Below are 25,328 nucleotides of genomic sequence, written 5' to 3'. Positions count from 1 at the left end.
TGCTGCTTGTAAAGTTAATTTTATTTTGGTTTGGTTAGTACCTAAGATAATCGCAACGCGTCAATTAGCTAACTTTATTTAAAAATATATGGCGGATTATATAAAATTATTTATTTGGTGCGGGATGACGATTATTTGTGGTTTTTAAGTTTATTGTGTTAAAATTATTATATCCAAGCGTCTTGAGTTCAATTACTCGGCTGGGTAAGTCGTCCATCACGACATAAGCAACATTTTCCGCTTACTGTGATGGTAGTACGGATTTTTCAAATATTGTCAGGTTATTCCTGATTCGGAAATGTTTGTCGTTCGTTTAATTTTTTTTTTTTTAAATTTTATGCTTCATTGGGAATTTTATTATAAGCACCGATATATAAGTAGATCGTCTGAAGGTGGCTTTACCACAGTTTACGCGTAAAAAATACTACTTGTTTATAAATAAACCGTAATAATATATTTAAAAAAAAATACAAAACACCTAAAATTAGAACGGAGTTCTACAAAATAAACTTTTAAACAATAAATTGTGATTTTTTTATTTTATTTATTTAACGCCCAGAGGGCTTTTACATGGTTGGTAGTATAATTTTAATTTGACAAATACTTTCAAACATAAAAAATAAGAATAAAATTACATTTGATAAAAGCTATGCAACAAGTCATACAAACACAAGAAACAAAAACAGAAAATTACAGCTATTTGTTGGTTTACATGATTTGTTTAGGAGTATTGTTGAAATAAATGTTTTAAATGATCCACAAAACTTGCCAAGTTGGTATTGAATATGTCAACATCACCCAAGTAATGATTTCCCATGGTGTGAAGTCGTTGTATCGGAGAGTGGGCAATGTAGTTACGCTTATGTGTGCTGCTGTAGAATATTGTATTTTGTCGTGTTGTTACTGTGGGTGTATGTATGTTTATAAGTTGCAGGAGTTCACAACAGTCGAATTTAGAGTTAAGTATTTTGAATAAGAACGTTAAATCGTTTATTTTACGTCTATCTTCTAATGTATGTATTTTTAGAGTATTTAGTAAGAAATTGTATTTTAAGTCTTCGACAGGGATATTTAATTTAAAATTTATAAAACGTAGAAATTTTTTTTGTATTCGCTCAATGTTGTTAATGTGAATTTTATAAGATGGAGACCAAACTACTGAGTTATATTCAATTAGACTTCTTACTAGAGATACGTATAATAGTTTAATGGCTTGCAAAGAATTAAAGTTTTTAGTTGTTCTTAATACAAAGCCTAGTGTTTTCATACCTTTGTTCACAATTTGATGGATATGATTGGTGAAACTTAGTTTTTCATCCAAAATAATTCCAAGATCTCTCATTTCCGTGACTCTTTCTAAAGCTATGTTATTGATGGAATATTTGAATAAAACAGGATTTTTGTTTCTGAAGAAAGTCAAGGTTTTGCACTTTACTACATTTAAAAATAAATTATTTTGAACGCACCAATCTCCTAAGTTACTAATATTTGACTGTAGTATATGGCAATGATTTATATCAGTTATTTTCTTGTATAGTTTGACGTCATCTGCAAAGAGCAATACCTCGACATCGTTGAAGCAATTGGTTATATCATTGATGAAAATGAGGAACAAAACCGGGCCAAGGTGACTACCTTGCGGTAGGCCACTGGTAGCCCGGAAAGCTTTCGACATCCAAGATTTTATTTTAACGAACAGTTTACAATTTGACAAATAGCTACTAAACCATTTTAGCATGTTATCCCTTATTCCTAGAGCAAATAGTTTTTGGATTAGTAGTTTGTGGGATACTTTGTCGAATGCCTTCGAAAAGTCTGTATATATACAGTCGACTTGTTTATTTTCTGCAAATGATTGTATAATGAAGTTTTGAAATACTGTTAAGTTAGTTGCGGTGGATCTTCCTTTGATAAAACCGTGCTGTTTTTGATTAATTAATTTTATTAATTTGGGATAGATTTCATCAAGGACCAATGATTCAAAAAGCTTTGGCAGTACTGACTGTATACAAATGGGGCGATAATTAGCTATGTCAGTATCGTCTCCTTTTTTGTAGATCGGTGTAATGAAGCTAGATTTCCAGCGGTCTGGAAAATGTCCAAGGGACAAGAGACGGTTAAATAGTAATGTAAGTGGTTTAGATAATGTGTTAGAGCATGTTTTGAGGAATATTGGTGGAATGTTGTCTGGGCCAGCGGATTTGTCAGTGTCTAAGGAAAGTAATTTTTGTTCGCAACACTTTTGTGTGATTTGGCAGTTTGTTAAGTTTGTGGTCATATTAAATTTGTATTCAGGTATTTTATCATCTGGAGTGTCTTCATCATATACATTTTTGAAGAAGTCCGAAAAAAGGTTTACAATATCCTGTGTATTGTTTGCACTGATTCCATTCATATGCATTATTGGCGGGTAGTCTGTGTTTTCATTGTTCATTTTTTTAAGAAATTTCCAAAGGTTTTTGGATTTAAAGACAGTGTCCTCGACAGAGGTTATGTACATTTTGTAACATTGTTTGGAAAGATCTTTACATTTTTTCCTAGTTTCGCTAAAGATTATATAATCATTTATGGATTTACTTTGTTTGAATTTTTTGTGTTGACTCTTTTTTTGCTGAAGAGAGGCTGTAAGCTCTGATGAAAACCAAACCGGGTAGGTATAGCTTCTTGGTGTGTAAAAAGGTACATAGGATTCAATAGTATTAGAAAAATATAAATACAGTTTATCTAACGATTCATCAACGCTTTCATCGGATAAAAAAGACCAGTCTGTATTTGAGAAATAGGAGTTAATTGAGTCGAAGTCGGCTCGTTTAAAGTTTAGGATGCTTTGTGAAGGTTTCCTTTCATTATCACATATCATATTTAATTTAATGTATAGGGGAGGATGATGATTATCTATAGGTAGAAGTGGATCATTTGAGAGTTCAACAGACATTTTAGGATAGTTTGATAAAGCTAAGTCTAATAAGCGATTGTTACTGTTATATATAAAATTATGTTGATGAAAGTTTAGAAAGTTTACCATGTCCAAAATTTCACGTGCACGATCGTTTTCACTTTCGTTTATGATGAGACCACAGTTATTTGCTTTCCATATTAAGTTTGGTAAGTTATAATCCCCAAGAATAACAATTTTCGAGTCAGGATATTTTGATGAAATTGTTTCGATGTCTTGACAGTGGTTTCTATATGACTGAGGGTCAGAAAGTGGTGGTAGATAGGCCGTTCCAAATATAATTTTCTCGAGAGGAGTCGTTATTTGCACAAAAATATGTTCGATGTTATTGTGTTTCATGGTTAATTTTCTTGCTGACAACTTCTGTTTTATTGCAATTAAAACTCCTCCACCTCTTGACTTGGAACTTGATCTGACGTTTCTGTCGCAACGAAATACTTTGTAGTTAGTAAGACCGAGTTCAGTCGATTTGATTTCCGAGTTTAACCAGGTTTCCGTAAGTATAATGATGTCATGATGATGAGAAGGTAGAGCTGCTTGTAGGTCATCGAGTTTTGATCGCAGTCCGCGGATGTTTTGATAATAGATTTTTATGGTTCTGGTTCGGTTAGGTGGGATTTCTTGAATATTTTTGTAACTTCCTAGTTTTTTGGTCGATTCGGCACGATTCGGGGGGTGGAGTTAATGTATTTTATGGTGAAATCTTCACCATTTTCTTTCCTTTTTTCCAGCTGAACCCTCAGATCGCTCAGAAATTTTTGTTGCGCCGGTGTTGAGTCGGGGTAAATTCTGACATTGTTCTTGAGAAGACTTCGTTTGCTTAGAATATTTCTGGATTGTGTTGAATTTTGTAGTTCTATTTTTATTGGTCTAGGCTTGTCATTTAATAATTTTCCAACTCTATAAAATTTAGAAATATTTTCATTTGCTGAATTGTCGATTACACCGATTATACTGGTGACAGCTGCCTGGTCATCCAAGATCCTGCCAGCTTCTGTCGTCTTAATGCTTTCGGGCACATTGCAAATAATAATATTTTTAGATCGCACTTGTTGTTCATTCATTTCCGAAATTGCCTCGCAAATATTAAAGTTGTTTTGCGAAGGATTTGCTCTAATATCCTTGTATGCACGCAGTTCACCTTCTAAATTAGCAGTTTTGGATGCTACAGCTGAAGACATGGTACTTATGGCACTTAAAATTTCACATGCAATTGGGGAAATTTTAGAGATTTGATCCTTGTTAAATTTGTTGGCAGGATCAAAAAGTACTTTATTTAAGGCATTGACAGCTATTTCTGCTTTGGAGATGAAATTTTGCACATCCATTGTGAAACGTTTGAAAATTCACTATTCACTGCTTATCACTGTTGGGATTCGATGATTTATTTTTGCTTTTGTTGACACAGTACACAAGTTCTCCAATGCTAAATACTGCTATGTTAGTAAATAAGTGCTGCTTGTTAATATTCGATAATACTTATGTGTAATAATTCACTGTAATTAGTTTAAATGTTTAATTTTGACAGGAGTAGATCAAAATATGTTTGTACTGTCAAAAGAGTATTGTTGGAGTATGTATGTATGTATTGGAGTATGATTCTTATTTATAATCACCATTTTATGAAATACGGTTAATCGATACCATTTGCAGGAAAGTGCTTAGAGGTTATTCGAATCCACTACTTATTTGATCACGTTTGATTTAATTCATTCTAATTATTTTTACTATATTTTATTTTAGTAATGTAGGAAACCTTACATTATATTTTCGTATTTTTTTTAGGAATCAAAAAATGCGTGTCAATGAGTTGATAGGAACAGAAAAAGCGTATGTCAATCAGCTCAGACGAGTTGTGCGCCATTATATGCCGTGTCTACGGGATCAAGTATTTTCAATGGCATTGTTGAGCCTCGACTCTGAGGATATATTCTGCAATATAAAGCAGATCTATAAGTTCCACTCGAGGATTCTTTTGCCAGCCCTGGTCGATGCAAGGGAAGATATGGAAGCTTTCGGAGATGTCTTTACTAAAAACGTAAGTTCTTCCTTATTACATTTGTGCACTGTTACCGAGAAATAATATTAAGTAGGTACAAACAATTATTACTGGATATATTTTGGGTTCGTAATCATAATATATCATTTGTATAATACATGTCTTTCCCGATTTTAGGAAAGCAGCTTTATGGAATATGAATTATATTCCAGCAAAAATAGTCGAAGTGACGAAATCATAAAAAAACATCTCACCTATTTTAACGTGAGTATTAAGATATTTTTGGCTATTCGACAGCAATTGCTTGGCTGGGTATATCCATAAACATGTATTTTTTAATATTTTTAGGAAAAGAAAGAACAATTTGGGCATGAGTTTGACCTACTGACTCACCTCTCCTATCCTCTCCAGAGATTGACCAGGTTACCCCTTTTCATCGAAAGCATGAAGAAAAATTACACAAAACTGATTCAAGTATCTAAGAGTCTTGATGAAGCTTTGTTGAACTCTAAAACGTTTTATTACAACTTCGTGGACCGAGAGTTGAACCAAACAACTAAGCATGAAAAAGATTTAAGATCGCTTGACACGGCTTTGGACACGTTGGTTAATACGATCAAGACGATAAATTTGAATTTAACTCTGAAGAACATTACGGGCTTACCGGTTTGTGTAAAATTCATACCATTCGTATTTGAAAAAAATATTTATATTTCATTAAATTTGATCTTGGGCCACTTGTTGAAGTAATCGTACACTTTGATAACGCATCCATTCGCGTGTTGAAGAAAGCGTACGTTTTGATGACGCATCCAGTCGCGTGTTAAAAATTCTTTTGTTTACATATATATATTTTGGGTTTATATTCAATGACTTTTACAATTTAATGATGGTTTATTTAGTATCATGCAACTTCATTTAATATCCCATACCCTTTATTTTCTCTCGTATTTTTTTCAGTCTAATTTCAAGCCTACCGGAAAACTCATGAGGCAAGCTACATTTAACGTTGCTGACAATTCCGGGAGTCAGAGAAAAATGAAATGTTTCTTGTTTGAAAACTGCATTCTTTTAACAGCTATTCATCAATTAGTAAGTAAATAATTTATTTTGTATTAATTACCTAGAAAAAAATTTGAAATATAATAATATTTTCTTAAATGTCCCTACCTGAAAAATAAACCAGATGAAGAAAGCTACCGAAATGGTTGACAATGGCTGAGTATTTGGTTGAGGAAGAATAACTCAAGTCTACGAACTGAAAAGTCTTTGTGGTCCCATCCACATTACTGAATGAAACAATGTTAGTGAAAAAAATGTGCAATATGCATATATATACATATATGCGTTCTTCTGTTTTAGACTTCGGCAAGCGATGAATATTTGTATGTGGACTCGATTCCAACGGAGGATTTGTTTTTCAAGCCTTCGACCGAAGAAACCGAACCATCATTCAGCGTTCAGAATTATTACACATCTAAGCTGTACATTTTAAGGGGAGAATCACCCTCAGTTCGGAAAGCATGGGAAAAGGATATTAATCAATTCCTTTGGAGACAAATGCTTAAGTTGAGGGAAGAAAAAAAATCTTTAAGTAATATGCACCTTCGATTACGTAACTTTTCCTCATATAAAAGAGATTCAATATATTCTTCAATAATCAATGTTTAACTTTGTAGCGTCATCTTAATTGAATTAAAATAAATAACATTGTAAACAAATATTGAGATAGTACATGTTTATATTAAAGATAAATCTTTGTTATAAGCGTTAGTCGTAAGTCACTAAATATAAAATTTATATAAAATATATATGTATACATATATATAAATATATTTACAGCGCCTTGGAGATGATTTTCACGAAAATGGAGGTATTTATCAGCCAATCTGATCTAGGCCCTCTGATTGGTCGAATTCAAATCGTATGTTTCGGGCAAATCCCGAGTAGGGGGTCTGCATGCAAAATTCGACCACTCTGCCCTTCTGGCGGTATAAGAACGAACCAAATGACTGGCGCGAATATTTAAATATGCACAATTACTTGACCATTAACAAGCATTTAATAAGAAGATCTCTTCTGGAAGCTTATCACTTTGTGATGGCATTATTTATTTTATTAAAACATAAATAACTTTGTTTACATAACTTAATTACATACAAATGTTACATGGACGAAGTCACCTCATCAGGAGTAAGTATACATTGAAGTCAAAAATTAAATATAGATTACAATTGGAAAGAAGAAGCGGAAGTAAGGGGGGGGGTAAGAGTGGGCGGAGTTTATCAGAATTAGGAATTACAATATCGTTAGATGAGAAAGACCAGTTGAGTGGGAAAATATTTAAAAGAGAGTTTGTTCTTCTAATTCTTGTTCATTATATCTGCTCTTATATTAAAATGTTTTCTTATTTCTAAAATTATAAATTATTTATTTGCGATGCTTTATATCCTGTGTGAAGTATTTTAGGACCTGAAAACACAAATAGCATATAACCATAAAACAATATATTCATAAAACAAATAGCATTTAATAACGGTTATTCTAATAAATTGATAGTTGAAATACTAAATAAAAAAATTGAACATGATGAGGTGAACTTCGTTCATGAAACATGTAGTGGTTGTATATAATAAAGTGATGTAAACAAAGTATTTGTGTTTGAAATAAAGTTTAATAAGATTACATTATTTTATCTATTTCCGTTGTATATCAATGCATATGTACGCCATAAAATGTAAACATTATATTTATTTATTTATTGGACAATTTGTAAAGCGCCGCTTTTGTGAGATATCTCCTCAGGGGCGCAATATTGTAATAATCTATTTAGAATATATTTATACTCACCCTCTCTCTGTGAATGACCTAATATGTACCTATTAAATGTAACTGTTGTGAGTATCATTTTAAATGGGCGAAGCCCAACAAAGTGCCGCCCGCAGAGCCTAACAGCAAAAAACCGGCGGAGCGGGTTTTTAACTGCTTGTTATTATTATTAATTATTATCCTCATAACAAGACAGTTTTCAGTATTATTAGCAGGCATCTTTTTCAGTATTTTACCTGAAAATGGATTACTTTAGATGCTACATAATTATTTCGGCGGTGTTTTGGTAAAACCCACCAAGCCACATTTTTTGGGGAATGTTACTTTTTAGTGGTTTCATGGAAAAATAGTCTAATATTTTAAGTACAGTATGATAATGCAATTTTTTCTAGTTAAGATATTTTTAGTAATGAAAAGTAATTTTTTTAAGGGAAAAGCGTCGATGAAATTATACAACTCTCGAAACCGTCACAATTTCAATCAGAATTGCCATATTTTGAAAAACAAATAACTACTTTCATGTAAATTAATTTGAAAATATTCCATTTTGTGGTTTGAAGGGTTTTACCAAACCACAGCCGATATTACAGTAAATTCTGTGACGAAGCAAACCGTATCGATGTATCGGGTCTTAGGGCCTAGACCAAGGCTGCCCAACCTTTTTAACAGTTGGGCGAAATTGACGATTTTGAATCACTGGCGGGCCACTGAATACCTGACGGTTCCTATTTCCATGGGGGGGGGGGTTGTTCGAGAATTTCTATAAAACATAATTCCCCACAAAAAAAATTCAAAATGAGTGCTCCCCACAAAATATTTAATCCATGGAGGGGGGGGGGGGGGGGTTGTTACGGAACTTCGCTGAGAAAAAAAATTCCGTGCACCCAAAAACATCATATTATGTGATTCCCCACAACAATTTTTCGAATTTCATGGGGGTGGGGTGGCTACAAGATTCCATTTCGGACGCAAATAATATTATATCAAAAACCGGTGTATTTTTGTTTAAAAAGTAAGTTCAACAGGTTAGATTTTTTCGTCGCTGATTCTCGTTCTGAGTAGCCTAAATAGCGATAAATCGCCTTCGTTGGCAACACTGGTGACCGCGCGCAAGCTGCATTGTTTGTTTTACCGCGGGCCCGCGACACTTTTTCAAATTGGCGGATTGGCGGGATTTTTGAAAATGGTTCACGCGGGCCATTTATAATTCGTTCGCGGGCCACATTGTGGCCCGCGGGCCTGGGGTTGGGCAGCCTTGGCCTAGACGATATACACAAAAACATGCAAGGTTTATACATTTGCAAACTGCATAACTGTCTACAGATCAACTGAAACACTTTTCTTCAGTTTATAGAATTGAATGATAATATTTCAGGCATATGTTACAGCTGCTTCATTAGAAATAAGCGTTTTGTAATGCATAAAAGTATATGTTTCTAAATTTGTTTAGTTTTTGGTGACGGATAGTAGCGGTAGTGTGCCCCCATTTAATTTATGCAGCCAAGTGGAATTGATATATTTTTTAATGGCTCTTTCAGATTCTGCAAAATCAATAAATAATAATGGCTTAATTCGTACAAACAGCAAAACAGCACCGCAGAAGCTCTTATTTGCAAACGAGGGTCGTACCAGAATAGGTCGACAATCAAATAATAATGAAACTTCAGTGAGCGATGATCTCTCGAGAAGTTTGTCATGTGATTCACAAATAAGTGTTTTCCAAAGAGAGACTGAACTTCAAACTTGTGAAAGGTAATTATTGATTGTTTTATTTATTGTTTTTGTGTTAGGTTAAGTTATGTAAGAATTTTTTGGTTTTTAGTATTATTACAGCTGTTTCAGCTTTCAATGCCATTTTCAAACTGTGGTTATAACCACGTTTAGACGACTTATTTGTATGATTCTATTTTACCCCCTCCCAATTTAAAATTATTTGTTACCGGTTAAACCGATTTACAGATAAAATAATTGTGACAATAGATTATATATTCTGTGGGGTATTTCGAAGTCTGTTTTCCTCTTATTATTAACGTTATCTTAATTGTTAAATAATGACGTGGCTGCTATTAATTAATTTAAACGTGTTATATTGTTTAGGTTTTGGTAACATACTTAGAAGCGTGGAATAAATAATTTTCCTTACTAATGAATGTTATATTAAGGTCATAGGTTCTTTTATTGAATTCTAATTGTTTAAGCCTTATACAAGACGCCCAGTTTCTTGGATGCAAGATTTACTGGGGTTTCTATAGAGCCCTGATACTTGAACCGGTCTTATATTCTTATTCCAAGCATTTCAATGGAGTCGTTTTGGGAGGGTGCTTCAATCAAATAGCACAAGACAGTCATTTTTTTAAAATTAATATATTTTTTTTTATTTAACGGCAATATAAAGTAAAGTAAAAAAGATACAATATTAAGTAAAATAATTAAGTAAATTAATCTCCCTCTTTGCCGAAATTAGACACGCGGTGACATATGCGGTTTAAATGTCTCCGTGGTGTACTTACCTAGCTTATGCCTGTATATTCGTATATATAAACCTTAACCATAACATATATAAACCTTAACCATAACTTAAGGTTTTCACGGGTTTAAGATGTAGAATAATTTTCTCGGTTTACCCGCGTAACGTAGTCCTTAAAATAACTTTTTAACTCCTGACGTTTCGGACAGATCTCACTGTCCATCTTCAGAGGCCTAAGTCTCAAACTGAACGCTTTTGCGTGTCTGTTCGGTCCAGAAGTCAAGATACAAGTGGGTGCTTATCAATTCTTATGTCTAGGACATAGTATGCGTGTCGAAAGTGATACACGCATAGTTCGTCCTAGACACAAGCATTTATAAGCACCCAGTGGTATTTTGATTTCTTTGACCAAAATAAGTGTATGTGCCGCCACAAAGTTCAATATAGAGCCAATTCTAATTGCACGCGTTTGTTGTGTTCAGCAAATTTAATATTGATAAAAAATCGAGAAAATATTTGAGTGATATAGGTATAGCTGTTTTATATACACAATATTACGTTCCTTATAAAGTAGGTTGGATGGATAACAGATTTTTTTTTATACGTAACTTTAAGGATCAATTTTTGAATAATATTTAGTGGTTCAACATTGGACTTTAGATATGATCCCCAGCATACTATGTTACAAGAAAGTCTAGATTGGACCAAGGTTAAATAGACAGTTTTTAATTTCTCTTTGTCCAATATGTGTCGAAGTTGCTTAAAAATAAATGTAACTCTCCTGATATTTTTTGTTCATATTGAAATGGTCAGTCCATCATTATTTTTTTTCACACTTTTCATCTAGATACATGATACAGTCTACAAGTTTCAAGGGGTGGCAATTATGTATAATTAGATTATGAGTGTCAGAAGGCTGACTTTTTGATGATGTACTAAATGTCACATATTTAGTTTTTATTGTATTCAAAGTTAAGATGTTTATGATTTTAGATTATGTTTACACGCCTCACCAACTTCTGAAGTGAGTTTGAATAGTGGCGGATTAGATTAATTATATCTACACGCCTCATCAACTTCTAAAATGAGTTTAAATAATTGCGGGTTAGCTTAATTGTACGAGTACCTACACGCCGCACCAACTTCTAAAATGAGATTTAATTGTGGCGGGTTAGCTTAATTATGTCTATACGCCTCATCATCTTCTAAAGTGAGTTTGAATTATATCTACACGCCACATCAACTTCTAAAGTGAGTTTAAATAGTGACGGGTTAGCTTAATTATGTCTATACGCCTCACCATCTTCTAAAGTGAGTTTGAATTATATCTACACGCCCCATCAACTTCTAAAGTGAGTTTAAATAGTGACGGGTTAGCTTAATTATGTATATACGCCTCACCATCTTCTAAAGTGAGTTTGAATTATATCTACACGCCTCACCATCTTCTAAAGTGAGTTTGAATAGTGGCTTTTTAGCTCGATTATGCCTCACAATCAGCCTCAATAACGGGGGTGCCATGGTCTAACTCGCTGAATGGAACGTTCTGGAAATAAAAGTATATATTATTAGTTCGGTTGTATTATTCGATTTCCTATTTATCTATGTATCTACGATTTTCAGTTATTTATTTTATTTTCAAGTATTATACTTTAAACAACGTTTTATTTCCATGTCGTTCTTTGGTTCTATGTATGTATACCAACTGACCTATTAAACAACGATTTTTTTTTTCAAATAACAGGCTAGTCAAAAGTTCTATAGACGAAATTTTGGAAAGTGAAGAGGAATATGTTAAAAATCTGGCTCTTTTGCTAGATAATACACTCGAGGAAGATCCAGATTTCTACCTTATCCCTGAGAACATCTTCAGGAACACAGAGAAAATTGGCTCATTTCACTCTAAGCAGTTGCTTCCAGCTCTGAAGAGGGCAAGTAATGACTTGACTGCATTGGGAGACGTGTTCATAGAAAATGTAAGGCAGACCGGTCATGTAAGGTAGTAAGAGATTTACAAATATTGTCGGGTTATTCGTAACCTGGGAATGTTTGTCTTACTTTTTAAAGAAAAAATATTTTATTATAAGCAATAATTAGTCGCCTGTAATAAAAAAAAATTTATAATTTTAATGATAAAATGTGTACAACATCTTAATTTTTCATAGTAAAACTGATAATGACTTTCTCAAAGTACTTTTTGAAACTATTAAATGAGGTCAATTATCAACTTCGTTTAATCCAAATGCCCATTAGATGCTGTAAACATGGGCCTTATAAATACACGTGTTTTAAATTTTACACAACTGATTAACAACCATTAATGTAGGGTGAATGGTTGTTTATCAGTGTTGTAAAATATAAAATACCTTTATTTGTAAGGAGGTAAATGTTTGGAGTATACATTACGTAATTATTCTACTAATTAGTTCGTGATGTTTTATTCCGAGAAGATTTTTAAAAAATAATTATTTTAATGCATTTCGTTTGATTATTATTTATATCTATTCTGTAATAGTAATGTAATCAGCCTGTGCTGATCCAAGTTCCATATTGACGTTTATATATAAATTCTAATATATTTACAGGTTTTAAATGTGTTTATGTGATTTTGAAAACCCTGTCTTTTCATAACTATAAATTTGTGTGATATCTTTGTTGAATTTTCAGGAAAGTGGTTTCTATTTATACAATACGTTCTCGAATAAAAAAGAAAGTGGCTTTGTCTTCGTTAACCAACACAAATTCCTATGTAGGGTAAGATAATTTATTTTATTAACCATTTCAATGTGTAATTCATATAAGAGCAGAATATAAATTTTATCAAATTGTTTTTAGAATTTTTAATGTCAATTTTTATCTGCTTGCAGTGTTTGTAATATTTAATCCTTCATTTTTAAAGAGATTCACAAACATACTACAACTAGATCTAATCTAAACATATTTAACATGCATATTTTTTTCAAAAGTAAATATTATAACTAGACATAAAATATTGTATATCCTATTTACAAATAAAATATTTTTTTCTCTTTTAAATACTTAAAGTCTAAAAAAATGCGAAATACCAATATAAAATGACTTTATTCGTTTCAGGAAGTCCAAATAAAATTGGGACAGAGTAACCCGTTGACGACCTTCTTTTTAAACCCCTTTCGAAGAATATCGTCGTATTTTCTAATTCTTGGTGAACTTATAAAACATTTTAGGCGTTTTTGTGACCATATGAAAGAAAGCAATATTCAAAGAAACGATTTTGGTGATCCGAAATCACTGAAAAAATTATTAAATGCCAAGTACATAATGGAGAGATTGCTTCAAAGTCTAGACGAAAAAATGCGCATGGAATCAATCTTATATTCTCAAGTAAAATATGTTTTATTGTTTATGATATGATGATTTACTAAAAATGTGGATATTATTTTAATTTTGCTTTGTGAAAATAGTAATTTAAACTCATTTTATAAATATTTTTATCTTATTTAAAATATGGTGTCTTAAATTAAGATGTCAATAATTTGTTATATTCTCAGGTTGACATGATGAAGCAAGGGGAATTGTTAAGAAGCGACCGTTTCTTTGTTACTGATGTCAATAAAACGCAGTTTGATATGCGATGCTTTTTATTTGAGAAAAGTCTGATTCTCACCGTCGTCCACTTAGGGGTAATATAATGGTCCTGTCTTTCAATGTTTTATTACTATTTCATTGGTTCTCTGTCTCTCACCGTCGTTCACTTAGAGGTAATATAATGGTCTTGTCTTTCACTGTTTTATTAGTATTTCATTGGTTCTCTAATTTTCACCATTGTCCACTTAGAGAAAATGTTATGGTCTTGTCTTTCACTGTTTCATTAGTATTTCATTTGTTCACTGATTCGCAACGTTATCCACTTAGAGGTAATATAATGGTCTTGTCTTTCAATGTTTTATTAGTATTTCATTGGTTCTCTAATTTTCAACATCGTCCACTTAGAGAAAATGTTATGGTCTTGTCTTTCACTGTTTCATTAGTATTTCATTTGTTCACTGATTCGCAACGTTGTCCACTTAGAGGTAATATAATGGTCTTGTCTTTCAATGTTTTATTAGTATTTCATTGGTTATCTAATTTTCACCATCGTCCACTTAGAGAAAATGTTATGGTCTTGTCTTTCACTGTTTCATTAGTATTTCATTTGTTCACTGATTCGCAACGTTGTCCACTTAGAGGTAATATAATGGTCTTGTCTTTTACTGTTTCATTAGTATTTCATTTGTTCTCTGATTAGCACCGTTGTTTACTAAGAGGTAATATAATGGTCTTGTCTTTCACTGTTTTATTGGCATTTCATTGGTAGTAGTTAAATAATTACAAAAACACGGTTTCAAGAAGATTCGAAATACGTATGCAAAACACTTAAATAATCAGTACGTAGTTTGAATATTCTAAACCCTAAAATCTATTTTGTAAGGAATCAAAGCAAAAAGAGCACAACTATAATACAAAACCATTAAATGTATTTAAAACGATTATTGGACATACGTGAGTTAGCTATAGCTATACTAAAATTCCAATATTCACGAATAATTGTAAAACTTCACTCCTTCGTCTCCCTTTATAATAATAATAAAACCATATTAAAATACCCGCATTTCGCTAAAAACAACAACAAGAGTTTTCAGAATCTATTAAGGGCTTTAACTTTGATCTCCTCAGTAAGTGTATTAAGCAAACAAGTGGACAAGTCGCTAACCAGTCAATTTTACAATAGAATAATAACATTGCTTAAGGCAATTCTACTCATTCTTATTACACAGTACAAACGTACAAACGCGATGATCATCATTGAAACATAAAGTAAAAGGAAAACATTTTTCTAATTTCCAGGAAGTTGGGGACTATTTCCACTACCACGATGCGATCAGTATCAGCGGTTTGGGCTTTACACCTCCAAGAGATAAGTCGGACACGCAGTTCACAGTCTGGTACCAGAAATTTAACTCAAAGCGTTATACATTTAAAGCTAAAATAGAAATACTCATGGAATGGGTTAAGGACATTAACCAAATTTTGTGGACTCAAATGGTATTCGAAAAAGGTAAAAATAACTTTATATTCTCCTCAGTTCGAATAAATAATCTGCAAAGAACCATTGTTAATTATGAATAAATTATATTCATTAATTATTATAATTATTCGTAATAAACTTTCAAAACAGTATTATATCCGTTGCAAATTAAATAAATACTGTTAAAAATGTGACTGCATGATTATTTCCCAATAACATCTCAGTATTAGTTCAGAATATATCTAAACACGTGTTCATGTAGGTGCCCTTGTGAAAATAAATATAATGGACGAATAAATATTATAATGGTGTTTAACCTCATTACATATTCGTGCTTTTCCGATATTTTGTTACGAAATTTGTCAAATCGTTCTTTATAGGCCTCCAGTCTAATAAAAACATATTTTTAAAATTAATGATATTTAAGTTTTCGTCTTCAATAATTCTTATTATTATTATCTTATTACTATTGTTATTAGAAAATGTGGAAATAATATGGCCACCATATGATTTGGACATTTTCTGGTAGAGCTGGACCAACTTACTTGCACTGATTCATGATTAGAAACTGTACTTGCAAATGATAAATTTTTTCAAAGTTATGATTTTTTCAGAAAAAAGAAGAAGTGACTTTGCAAAAAGGAAAAATAATGAGGGCCAGGAATAACCCGCAGACCGGAAGTATATTATTTTTTTGTCATTTGGATACAAAAAGTTTTGCAGATTACTGAACTGAGAAGAAAAGTCGTTGCAAGCCGTTTCAACGAGCAAGTCTCACTGTTATCTATAATGATATATACGATATTATTATAAAACAATTTTGAAACTTTTTTCCACTTTAATTTTACTGACCGTAACCAGTTTTAGCTAGTTAAAGCCATCTTCAGACTGGTACAAATTATACATTGTCTACGATTTATATACATAACATATGGGGGAGGGGTTGAGGGGTGGTCTACTGAGGCTGATTAAAAAACCCTTGTAGACCACCCCTCAAACCCTGCCTCATATGTTATGTATATAAACCGTAGATTAAGAATAATTTGTACCATTCTGAAGATGGCTTTAACGAGCTGAAACCGGTTACGGTCAATAAAACTAAAGCGGACAAAAGTTTCATAATTGTTTTATTATAATATATTGTTATAGAATTCCACCATGAATTGTCAGTTTCAAAAATAGAAATATTAATATATAGATTACCTTGGCTATACTTTTCTTTACATAAAAAAATAAAAATGAATCACTTATTAAGTGTTCCTATAATTTTTCTTAAATCGAAGTACTTAGGTACATAATCTTTATGAGGTATTTTTGGTTATTAATACGTCGATGACGGAAAAGGTTGAATTGTCATCGCAATGTGATAAGGTTTGCAAATGCAAAGTGATTAAAAAAGTACCATTATTATACCTATGACTAAAATAGAGTTTGAAGGGATCATTAAAATTATGTATTGACTGATTATACCTTCTTTCAATTGTTTCATAATACTCGTAAAATAATCTTTTGTACTTGTCGTTGTTGTTCAAAAAAGCAATAAATATCTTAAACATTATTTCATGTCATCATTATTTCAAATGTTTTTTGGTTCACAAACTCGTTTTCCAATGCTTTTGAGTTTAGATAATTATAACCTCTTCCCGCATGACGGCATCATTTGTCGCCAGGATTTTCAAAAAAATATTTTATTCCCGCTCTTTATTTTTCATCGATTATATATATATATATTTTTTTTTTTTAAATTTTTTTTTAATTTATTTTTTATTCTACGACAGACAGGTAAGTCCAATTATGGTACAATTTTATTATAACTAACTATACATGCACATATTTTTTTTAAATATGGTATAGTGATATTAAACACATCTATATCCGCTGGTAGGGCATTTAGCAAGGTCATACCTCTTGTCATGCTATGTTGGGAAATGACATCTGTCCGACCCTGCGGTATACAGAATAGGTCGTGGCTACGATTTCGACAATATTTATCAGGAACGAATAAGCCACAGCATGACAGGAGATATGGACAATCGATAAGGTTTTTTAGTAACTTTAATTCAAATACCATGAGTCCGGCACTACGCCTGGCCTCCAGGCTTTGGTAATTTGTCTCCTTTAGCAGTTCCACGTGATGCATGAATTTCGGATATATTCCGTATGATCGCATGTAAACATACCTTAGGATTTTTTTTTAATTTGTTCAATCATATTTATGTATTTAAGTTAACAAGGTATCCAGACAGTACTGGCGTACTCCAGCTTGCTTCTGACCACTCCTTTGAACATGGCGGTCATTACTTCTATGTTATTGAATTGTTTGCAAGTTCTAATTACAAAACCAAGAGTTTTGGAGCAAGCCGAGGTAAGCTGGACTATGTGGTTTGAAAATGTCAGCTTGGGATCAAAGATCACCCCAAGGTTCTTGATGATGTTTACGCGTGTAAGTACTTCACCATTCATTCTATACTGGCAGAATAGCGGATTTTGTGAACGACTATAAGTCATAACAACGCATTTTGTAATATTGAAGTTAAGTTTATTTTCTACCGACCATATCATGATTGAATCGAGGTCGGTCTTCAGTTTCGAATAATCACAATCTGATTCGATTTCCTTCATCACTTTCATGTCATCCGCGAATAGTAGACATGAGCTGTGACGTATGCAATCCTGAATGTCATCTATCAGAATAAGGAATAACATGGGACCGAGATTCGATCCCTGAGGAATTCCTGACAGAGCTGCGAACTTATGGGAGTCGTATCCATTTATATTTATATACTGACTTCTATCTTTTAAATATGACCCAAAAAATGTTAGTAAGGGTTGATTAAAACCTATTTTATGTATCTTTTTTATTAGAATATCGTGATCTACTCGGTCAAATGCCTTTGCGAAGTCCGTGTAGATTACGTCCGTCTGATGCCTACAGTCTAGGCCTTGTGCTGCCCGTCAAGAGAAAGAGAGTAAGTTGGTTAGCGTTAATTTCTTCGGTAAGAAGCCATGTTGATTACCTCTTAAGAAAGGCGTGATTTGTGGACTGATTTTATCACAGATAATCATTTCAAAAATTTTTGGAATTGTCGACAGTACTGCAACTGGTCTATAATTTATGACGTCAGTCTTTTCACCAGCTTTGTGAATGGGGCTGACCCTCGTTAGTTTCCAACACTGTGGAAATGTGGAAGACATGATGCAGAGATTAAATATGTACGCAAGGGGTACACAGATATTTGGAGAGATTTTTATAATTATTGAAGGAAGAATACCGTCCGGACCAGTAGCCTTATCAAGTCGAAGATTCCGGAAACAAGTTTTTATTTCCTGGATGTTGGTCAATCCGAGTGAGATATCTCCAACGTTCCAGGGTGATGCTGTTGGGAAATTGGTTTCAAGTTTCGGGGTTACTTGACTATAGACGGAATGAAAATAGTCAGCAAACTTATTTACAATTGTGTCAGGGTTAGTAAAAGTTACGCCTTCCTCAATCAAGCATGTTGGTGAGGTTGGGTTAACTTTTTGTGACGTAATATAGTTCCAGAAAAACTTTATGTCGTCTTTGATCCCATTCTGAACATTTTTCATGTATTATTTTTGGCAAAATTGATTTCAGATTTTAGTTCGGATCTACTCGCTGAAAATATCAGATAATCGGATTGCTTTTTGTGCAATAGATATCTTTTTCGGAGCGATTCCTTTCTTTTTAGTTTCTCTATAATGCTCTAATTGAACCATATCGGATATACATCGTTTGTGATATTGGGTTTGTTATTGGGTATACATAATTCAAAAATACTAAACAGTACATTGTTTAAATATTTCACTGCTTCGTCTACAGATTTTATGGTGTACAAAAATGTCCAATCATGCAAAAGAATATTATTGCACACATTCTATGTTTGCTCGCTTATAATTACATTTGTGGAAATTATAATTGTGGAGCGAAGGCGGGGGCCCGCGGGGGGCGCGGCGAACGTTTTGGCGGGGTCTTCGACTGCACCGAAGCGCTCTTGATAGTCGCGCGGAAATGTCCAGCGTCGGGTGATGCTGGTCTTCATTCACCAGTGGTTCCTCGCTTCTCATCACGTCACACACATTTATGTTGCTAAGGATAAGATCGAGAATGTTGTCGCTACTGTTCTTCACTTTATTGTACTGTGTCAGTCCATTCGAGTTTGTGAAATACGAAAAATCAGTTAAGACGTCTTCGGGTTTATTATTTAAGTTGAAATCACCCAAAATCATTATGTTTTTATTTAATTATATATTGGCTTTATTGTCTAAATTTTCATAGAAAATACGTCTGTTTTCGATGTCATCTGTGCAGTAGAAGTACACTTCACATATAAAAACAGTAAAGTTATCTTTACAGACTTTTACCCAGAGGTGTTCGCAATCTGTTTCTAGCTCTCTTACTCTTATTGAATTTAACGGTTTACGTACTGCGAGCAGTACCCTTCCCCCTCGTTGCCCCTCTCGGTCCCGGCGATGTACTGTGTACTGGCTTGTGGACAACAGTTCTGCATCGATATATCATAAAAGTGTGAAGCTATCCTTCGTTACAATTAACAATAATTCGTAACAGTTTTTATTATATGTCGAATACAGCCACTTTTACACAATTCCAACACGAATGAACACAATATATTCGATTTGGACGTACGCAGTTTTGCTAAGTAAATAAATTAAAATTGTCGATCAAAAACAATGTTATGGCAAGTATTTTTTTCCAAGCTTTAAGAAGACCGTAATATAATGGTGATTTATTTTTGGGGTATTATGCAAAGTTGTGTTTACTCCTTCCTTAGCCAACTTTTCGGACATCATTACAGTGTTCATCATCTGGGCATATGTGTAATGATTGTGGTGAAGTGCGTGCATATTTATGTTAATATGATCGTGTCGCCAACTCCAATCCTCTAAGAGCTGGTAATAATAATAAAAAACATATTTAATCGTTAAAACATATTTCACTAATTAAGGATTTAGGAATTACCTTTGACACACGCCTGACATTCTGTTCTCATATCGATTCGGTGTGCAACTCTGCGATGCGAATGCTAGGCTTTGTAATCTGCAACGCAAAATCTTTTTCCAATACAGCAGTCATAAAAATGCTCTACTTCACTCTGGTTCGCAGCATTCTCGAGAGTGGATCAGTAATACGGGAACCCGAAGATGCCCTTTACTCAAATGATGTAGGAAAGGTGCAAAAAAGTTCATGTGGTACCTGTACGTGCGAGAGTTTGGGTAGGTACTACCCTTTGTTGTATCCCTCGAATTCCCTCGCGGGAATGCTGGGACTAAATCGTCTTGACGTTAGGAGAAAAATTGCAATGGTATTAGTAGCACAAGGCTGCTAAACGGGCAGATTTAGAATCCTGATGTTCTGAAAAAATTGTCACTTTATGTCCCCGATAACTTCACCAGAGCGAGGCAACACAGGCTGTTTATTTTTCCTAGAGGCAAGACCACGGAGGAAGGATTCCTTCCTCCGTGGGCAGGACCAACCTACCAATGATCATGCCTCTGGGGAGAATGACCTCACTATTAAACCTTTCTTCCGAAATTGACATTTTTCAATCGAATCTCAATCATTTCAAGAGCGAAATAGTGGTATTCTTTAGCACCTGTCATTATTAATGTACCTATTATATTATATAATTAATGTTATTATAATTAAGCTATTAACTACAAATTATGGAATGTAATTTGTTATATATGTAAACTGTTTTTCACAATAAAAATAAAAATAAATAAATAAACACGACACTGGACACTTTTTAGTTAAATAAACGTTCTTCACATTAAACGAAATTCATTTGAGGCTTTCCTATAAATAAATACTGGTCCTGTGACTCAAAAGAAAATCGAAAAAATGATATTTGACTTGGAATTTTGGAACGCGCCTTTTCAAATATAAAATAAACGTATTTGCCAGTGACTAAATGACAAGCTAGAATAATATTAGGATTGATTCAACATTATTTTCTTGCCAAGCTTATAAAACATATCGTCTGTGGTTTCGTAAAACCTTTCAAGACACAACATGTTAAGGGACACGATAAAAACGAATTTTTACGAATTCTTAAAACTAATTAAAAATCACAAAAATAATTGAAATTTATGAAAAAGTGGTTAGTGTTTTTTAAAATTTTTATGTCTATTATTGCAATTCTATGTATTAATATGAGATATTTGACGGTAGAGTAATTTCTTAAATTTAGTTTTTATTATTAAAAAATCAACCAGTAAAAAACAATGTTACAAAAAATCTATTTTTGTAGATTTATTTAAAACAATTTTTTTTACAATAAAATATATAAATTTGTTTTAGACCACTTTAATTTTGATTGCACTCTACCTGTTTCGGAAGCACCCTTCCTTCATCAGGAGAATATTAAAACTAACGAAAATAATAAAAATAATAAATAAAACGAATACTAAAACAAAAAATATAATTTAGGTGTTTGAGTGGGAGGTTAACCAAAAGGGGATGGGTAATTGCGAGAATTTCGGCAATAACAGAGCGGTTTACTGGAAATATATCTAGAATAGGACTAAACGATAAATTAATTTGGTTATTCAATATACAAGCGTTATTTGCTTGCTTGCTAGCGTTATATACTAGCGTTATTATGCCAAATTTATATCTTTACTCTGAATTACTCTTAACTGCAATGAACCAGTTTCAGAAAAATGCGTGTAAGTCCACGTGTGCATGCATGATTGTCGCCGGAGTTGATAGAATACATTGTCATCGACAACAAGTCTATCTGCTGAGTTCAGCTCCATTGGATTTCGGCAAATGTTTTGGCAACTTTATCGATGTGCATTAATTAATTCATGAAAACAGAATCGAAATTTAAATAGATGTACTTAAAATTGCCTTAATCCGTAAAAATAACTTTCCCATGTTGTAATAATAAATTTAAAAATAGAAGTAACATTTCCAAAATACAGTCGATATTATATTAGTATGATAGGAAGATTTTTTTAAGTTCTAAATTCTATAAAATCGAGGCAAGTGCGGTGAGCCAACGGCAAACCCACGGTGAGTCCGCTGGCACACAACGGGTACAAAGGCCAGCAATTGGCGGTAGATTTCTTATCACACAGAGGTTAAGAAACCATCGCTCCCTAATGGTAATGTAAAGAAAATAATTGTAACCTACCATTTCTAGAGTAAAGTGATGTATTCTGATATGACCCCGTGGATAAAGTTTTACGACAAAAAGTAGTTAAATTAGTGGCTCAGCATTGTCAATACATACGTCGGACAAATCCGCGTACGGTCTTAAATTTTGAGACCATAAAAAATGTCAATTTACGAGTGTAAGTAAATAAAACCCGATAATGTTGTTGGGGCTTATATTTTTTATGAGATCTGTGCACCTCAACATGGTGAAAGTTAGTTAATTTATAATATGTGATAAATTCTATTGCTTTCGTTCTGATGAAAGAATACCATTTTGAATCAAAAATGACTTCAGCCGTGAGATCTGAATATTGCCTAGTATCATTTCCTTCCCACCATCTGATATGACACTATTCAAAATTAAAACGTTGCCAAGGGCGGGTTGGTTTACAGAAATTCAAATGAAACATTGTCATCAAATGGCCATTTAACGCCATTTTGTTTTTTTCATAGTTGAAAGGTCCCCGTTAAAAGTCCGTTTCAGTGTTTGAAAAAATGTGATCAGCATAAGATAACAAGTACCATGTTGTTAGATTGCTGAAATGCGCCTGGAATGGCAGATAAGATATAAGAAATTATAATTCTGTATTTTGGATTACCGCCATCTTTTGAGATAATTCCAAACAAAAATTACAAATAAGAGTGTCGGGTAAAGCTGCTGCCAGACGCAAAGCTCACATCAAAAGTTAATGTACAGCGCATCATCTTTTCTACCGACACACGACGCTATCAAATATTTCTTCCTATGGTAGGAGAGGGGGTCAGTTGAATTCGAGAGCGGCCGAGGAACATAATTTCATCTGTCAAAGTGACAACTTTACTTACTGACAGCTTGAGCACGTTTTCGAAATGGATGATACTTGTCGCCTATTGCTGGATCTGTTGGACAGCTCATCCTCAGATGATGATGCCGCCAACTATATAATTATAAATGCTATTTATAAACTTTTTAGATTTTAAACAATCTGCGCGTAAATAGCGCATTTTCACATAACCTGACATAACCTCTCCGTCGAATCAGGAAATTCGCAGTTCGCACGCCGATCGACGAAAGCGACATATAATAAATTATTGTAAAATAAACTTTCGTCCAAGCCGTCCAACTTTTATCAAAAAACCGAATGATATTACCATATAAACATACTGAGATTAAAAATATGATTAACTTTAAAAGGGCGAAAATTTGTTTACTTCAAATTCAAATATTGATTATATTTATATTTTAAATATATATGTTAAGTATGTTTGCCAAATAAAGTTTTTTTTTATGTTTCTAAATGTACTAGCACACATGAGACGATATGAGCTAACATAATAAATAAGAAATGCATTATTAGGCTGCTTATGTCATGGCTGTCAAAGGGAACACGGAACTTAGTTGGTAGCTCCGTAATTAAAATGACCCCCTCTCCTTTTTACGGCGGAGAGGGGGACGCATAACTTTTCAAATATCGCGTCGGGAGCGGTTACGTAAAATAAATTCGGTTAGCGAAGTTCAGAACCACACATATAGCGCGTTATCTTTTTACGTGTGTCGGGTCTGTATGGGATTGTATGGCGAGCGCTATTGTGCTTTATATTATCTGTTGATGTGAGCTTTGCGTGTGGCAGCACCATAATTCACTAAAGCCGCCATGTATTTCACTGCCATATGTAAAAAGGATTAACAAAACTCACGTTTATTTGACATGGGCTAATAACCTTTTCATTCGGTGAAAATTGCTAGCAATATTATTCTTTTCATCGATCGGTGTTGCACGGTCCATGCAAAATGCCGATGTTTCTCAATCTTTGAGATATTACCCTTTCAATAAAACAAATCATTTAAAATGTTATACAGGATGTTAGGAGGTTAAGTGCGTTTACTTAGGGGGGGTCATTCTACACGATAGTACAAGTAATAAAGATAAATAACTTTTTAAAAAATTAAAATATTTTAAGGTAGTTTTTAGGCAAAAAAAAAATTGTTTGTACGGGAAAATAAACAATTGGAATTTGGAAAAAAGTTATTAATCTTTTTTACTTTTACCATCATTTAGAATCACCTCCCGAAGTTAGTACACTCTACCCCGGGACACCCTGTATTAAAGTGTAACATAGTTTTAGTAACGGACGTTGTTGGCCACATTATTTCATTTTGTCAAAATATGTTTACATTTATAAAATGTGCCAACTCCACGCCACTGGCAAAATCCTCCCTTTTTATTGTTTTTAATTGAAAAAAAAATATATATCGGACAGCAAAATGATATGTGCATTTTTTACTACAAATATCTTAAAAAATGTTAAAACCCTTCGAGTACATATTGTAACACCCTGTATATATAAGAATAGAAAAAGAAAAAACAGAAACCAGTTATGAAATTGAAGATGGCATAAAACCGATATAGGATAAAAATACAGGTTCATAACCCATGAATATTTTACATTCGAATAATAAGAAAAATATAAAAATACCAGCTATAAATATATTATATACGAGGTAATTTAATTTTACTTGGTGCCATGTTCACCTCTGCCCTAATAAATCCGTCAATTCCCCTTTACAACTTCCACCTCCACCCTACTTTCCACCCGCCACCCCGTTGCACTGGAAGGTTAACTACCAACAATCCCCACAGGATTTGCGGACGCAAGCTTACCTTTACCTTTTTTTCTTAGGTTTATGGGAGCATTGAAGAAGGATCACAACATATCAGTGCAAGCACCATAAAAAAACACCAATGGCGCACAAAAGTCCCAACTGCCCGCAGCCAGTGGGACCAAGAATTTTCCAATTAGGGTACGTTGTGAGGCTGAAATGTGTGGAGAGAGAAAGGGGAAGGAAAA

General features: G+C 33.3%; 1 protein-coding gene across 1 annotated transcript; it reads left to right on the top strand.

Annotated features, from left to right (window-relative positions):
* The first annotated feature begins 5,877 nt into the window (after positions 1-5,877).
* LOC149424365 (puratrophin-1-like) lies at positions 5,878-16,194 on the top strand. The gene is made up of 9 exons (XM_089631303.1): positions 5,878-6,047; positions 6,318-6,549; positions 9,323-9,536; positions 11,996-12,227; positions 12,919-13,005; positions 13,345-13,614; positions 13,782-13,913; positions 15,118-15,328; positions 15,913-16,194. Exons 1-9 carry the CDS (start codon positions 5,943-5,945, stop codon positions 15,963-15,965), a joined length of 1,536 nt encoding a protein of 511 aa, XP_089487429.1. The 5' UTR covers positions 5,878-5,942; the 3' UTR covers positions 15,966-16,194.
* The last annotated feature ends 9,134 nt before the right edge of the window (positions 16,195-25,328 follow it).

The sequence above is a fragment of the Hesperophylax consimilis genome, chromosome 4 (genome assembly GCF_061612785.1).
Source record: "Hesperophylax consimilis isolate HC1 chromosome 4, BYU_Hcon_1.0, whole genome shotgun sequence".
NCBI lineage: Eukaryota > Metazoa > Arthropoda > Insecta > Trichoptera > Limnephilidae > Hesperophylax > Hesperophylax consimilis.
Note: the sequence above shows the minus strand (reverse complement) of the source record. Positions and strands in the feature narration are given on the sequence as shown.

Coding starts and splice junctions, on each gene's coding strand:
- LOC149424365 (XM_089631303.1), top strand. CDS start 5,943: ATGAGGCAAGCTACATTTAACGTTGCTGACAATTCCGGGAGTCAGAGA. Junction 9,537..11,995: donor GAACTTCAAACTTGTGAAAG/GTAATTATTGAT, acceptor TTCAAATAACAG/GCTAGTCAAAAGTTCTATAG. Junction 13,914..15,117: donor TCACCGTCGTCCACTTAGGG/GTAATATAATGG, acceptor TCTAATTTCCAG/GAAGTTGGGGACTATTTCCA.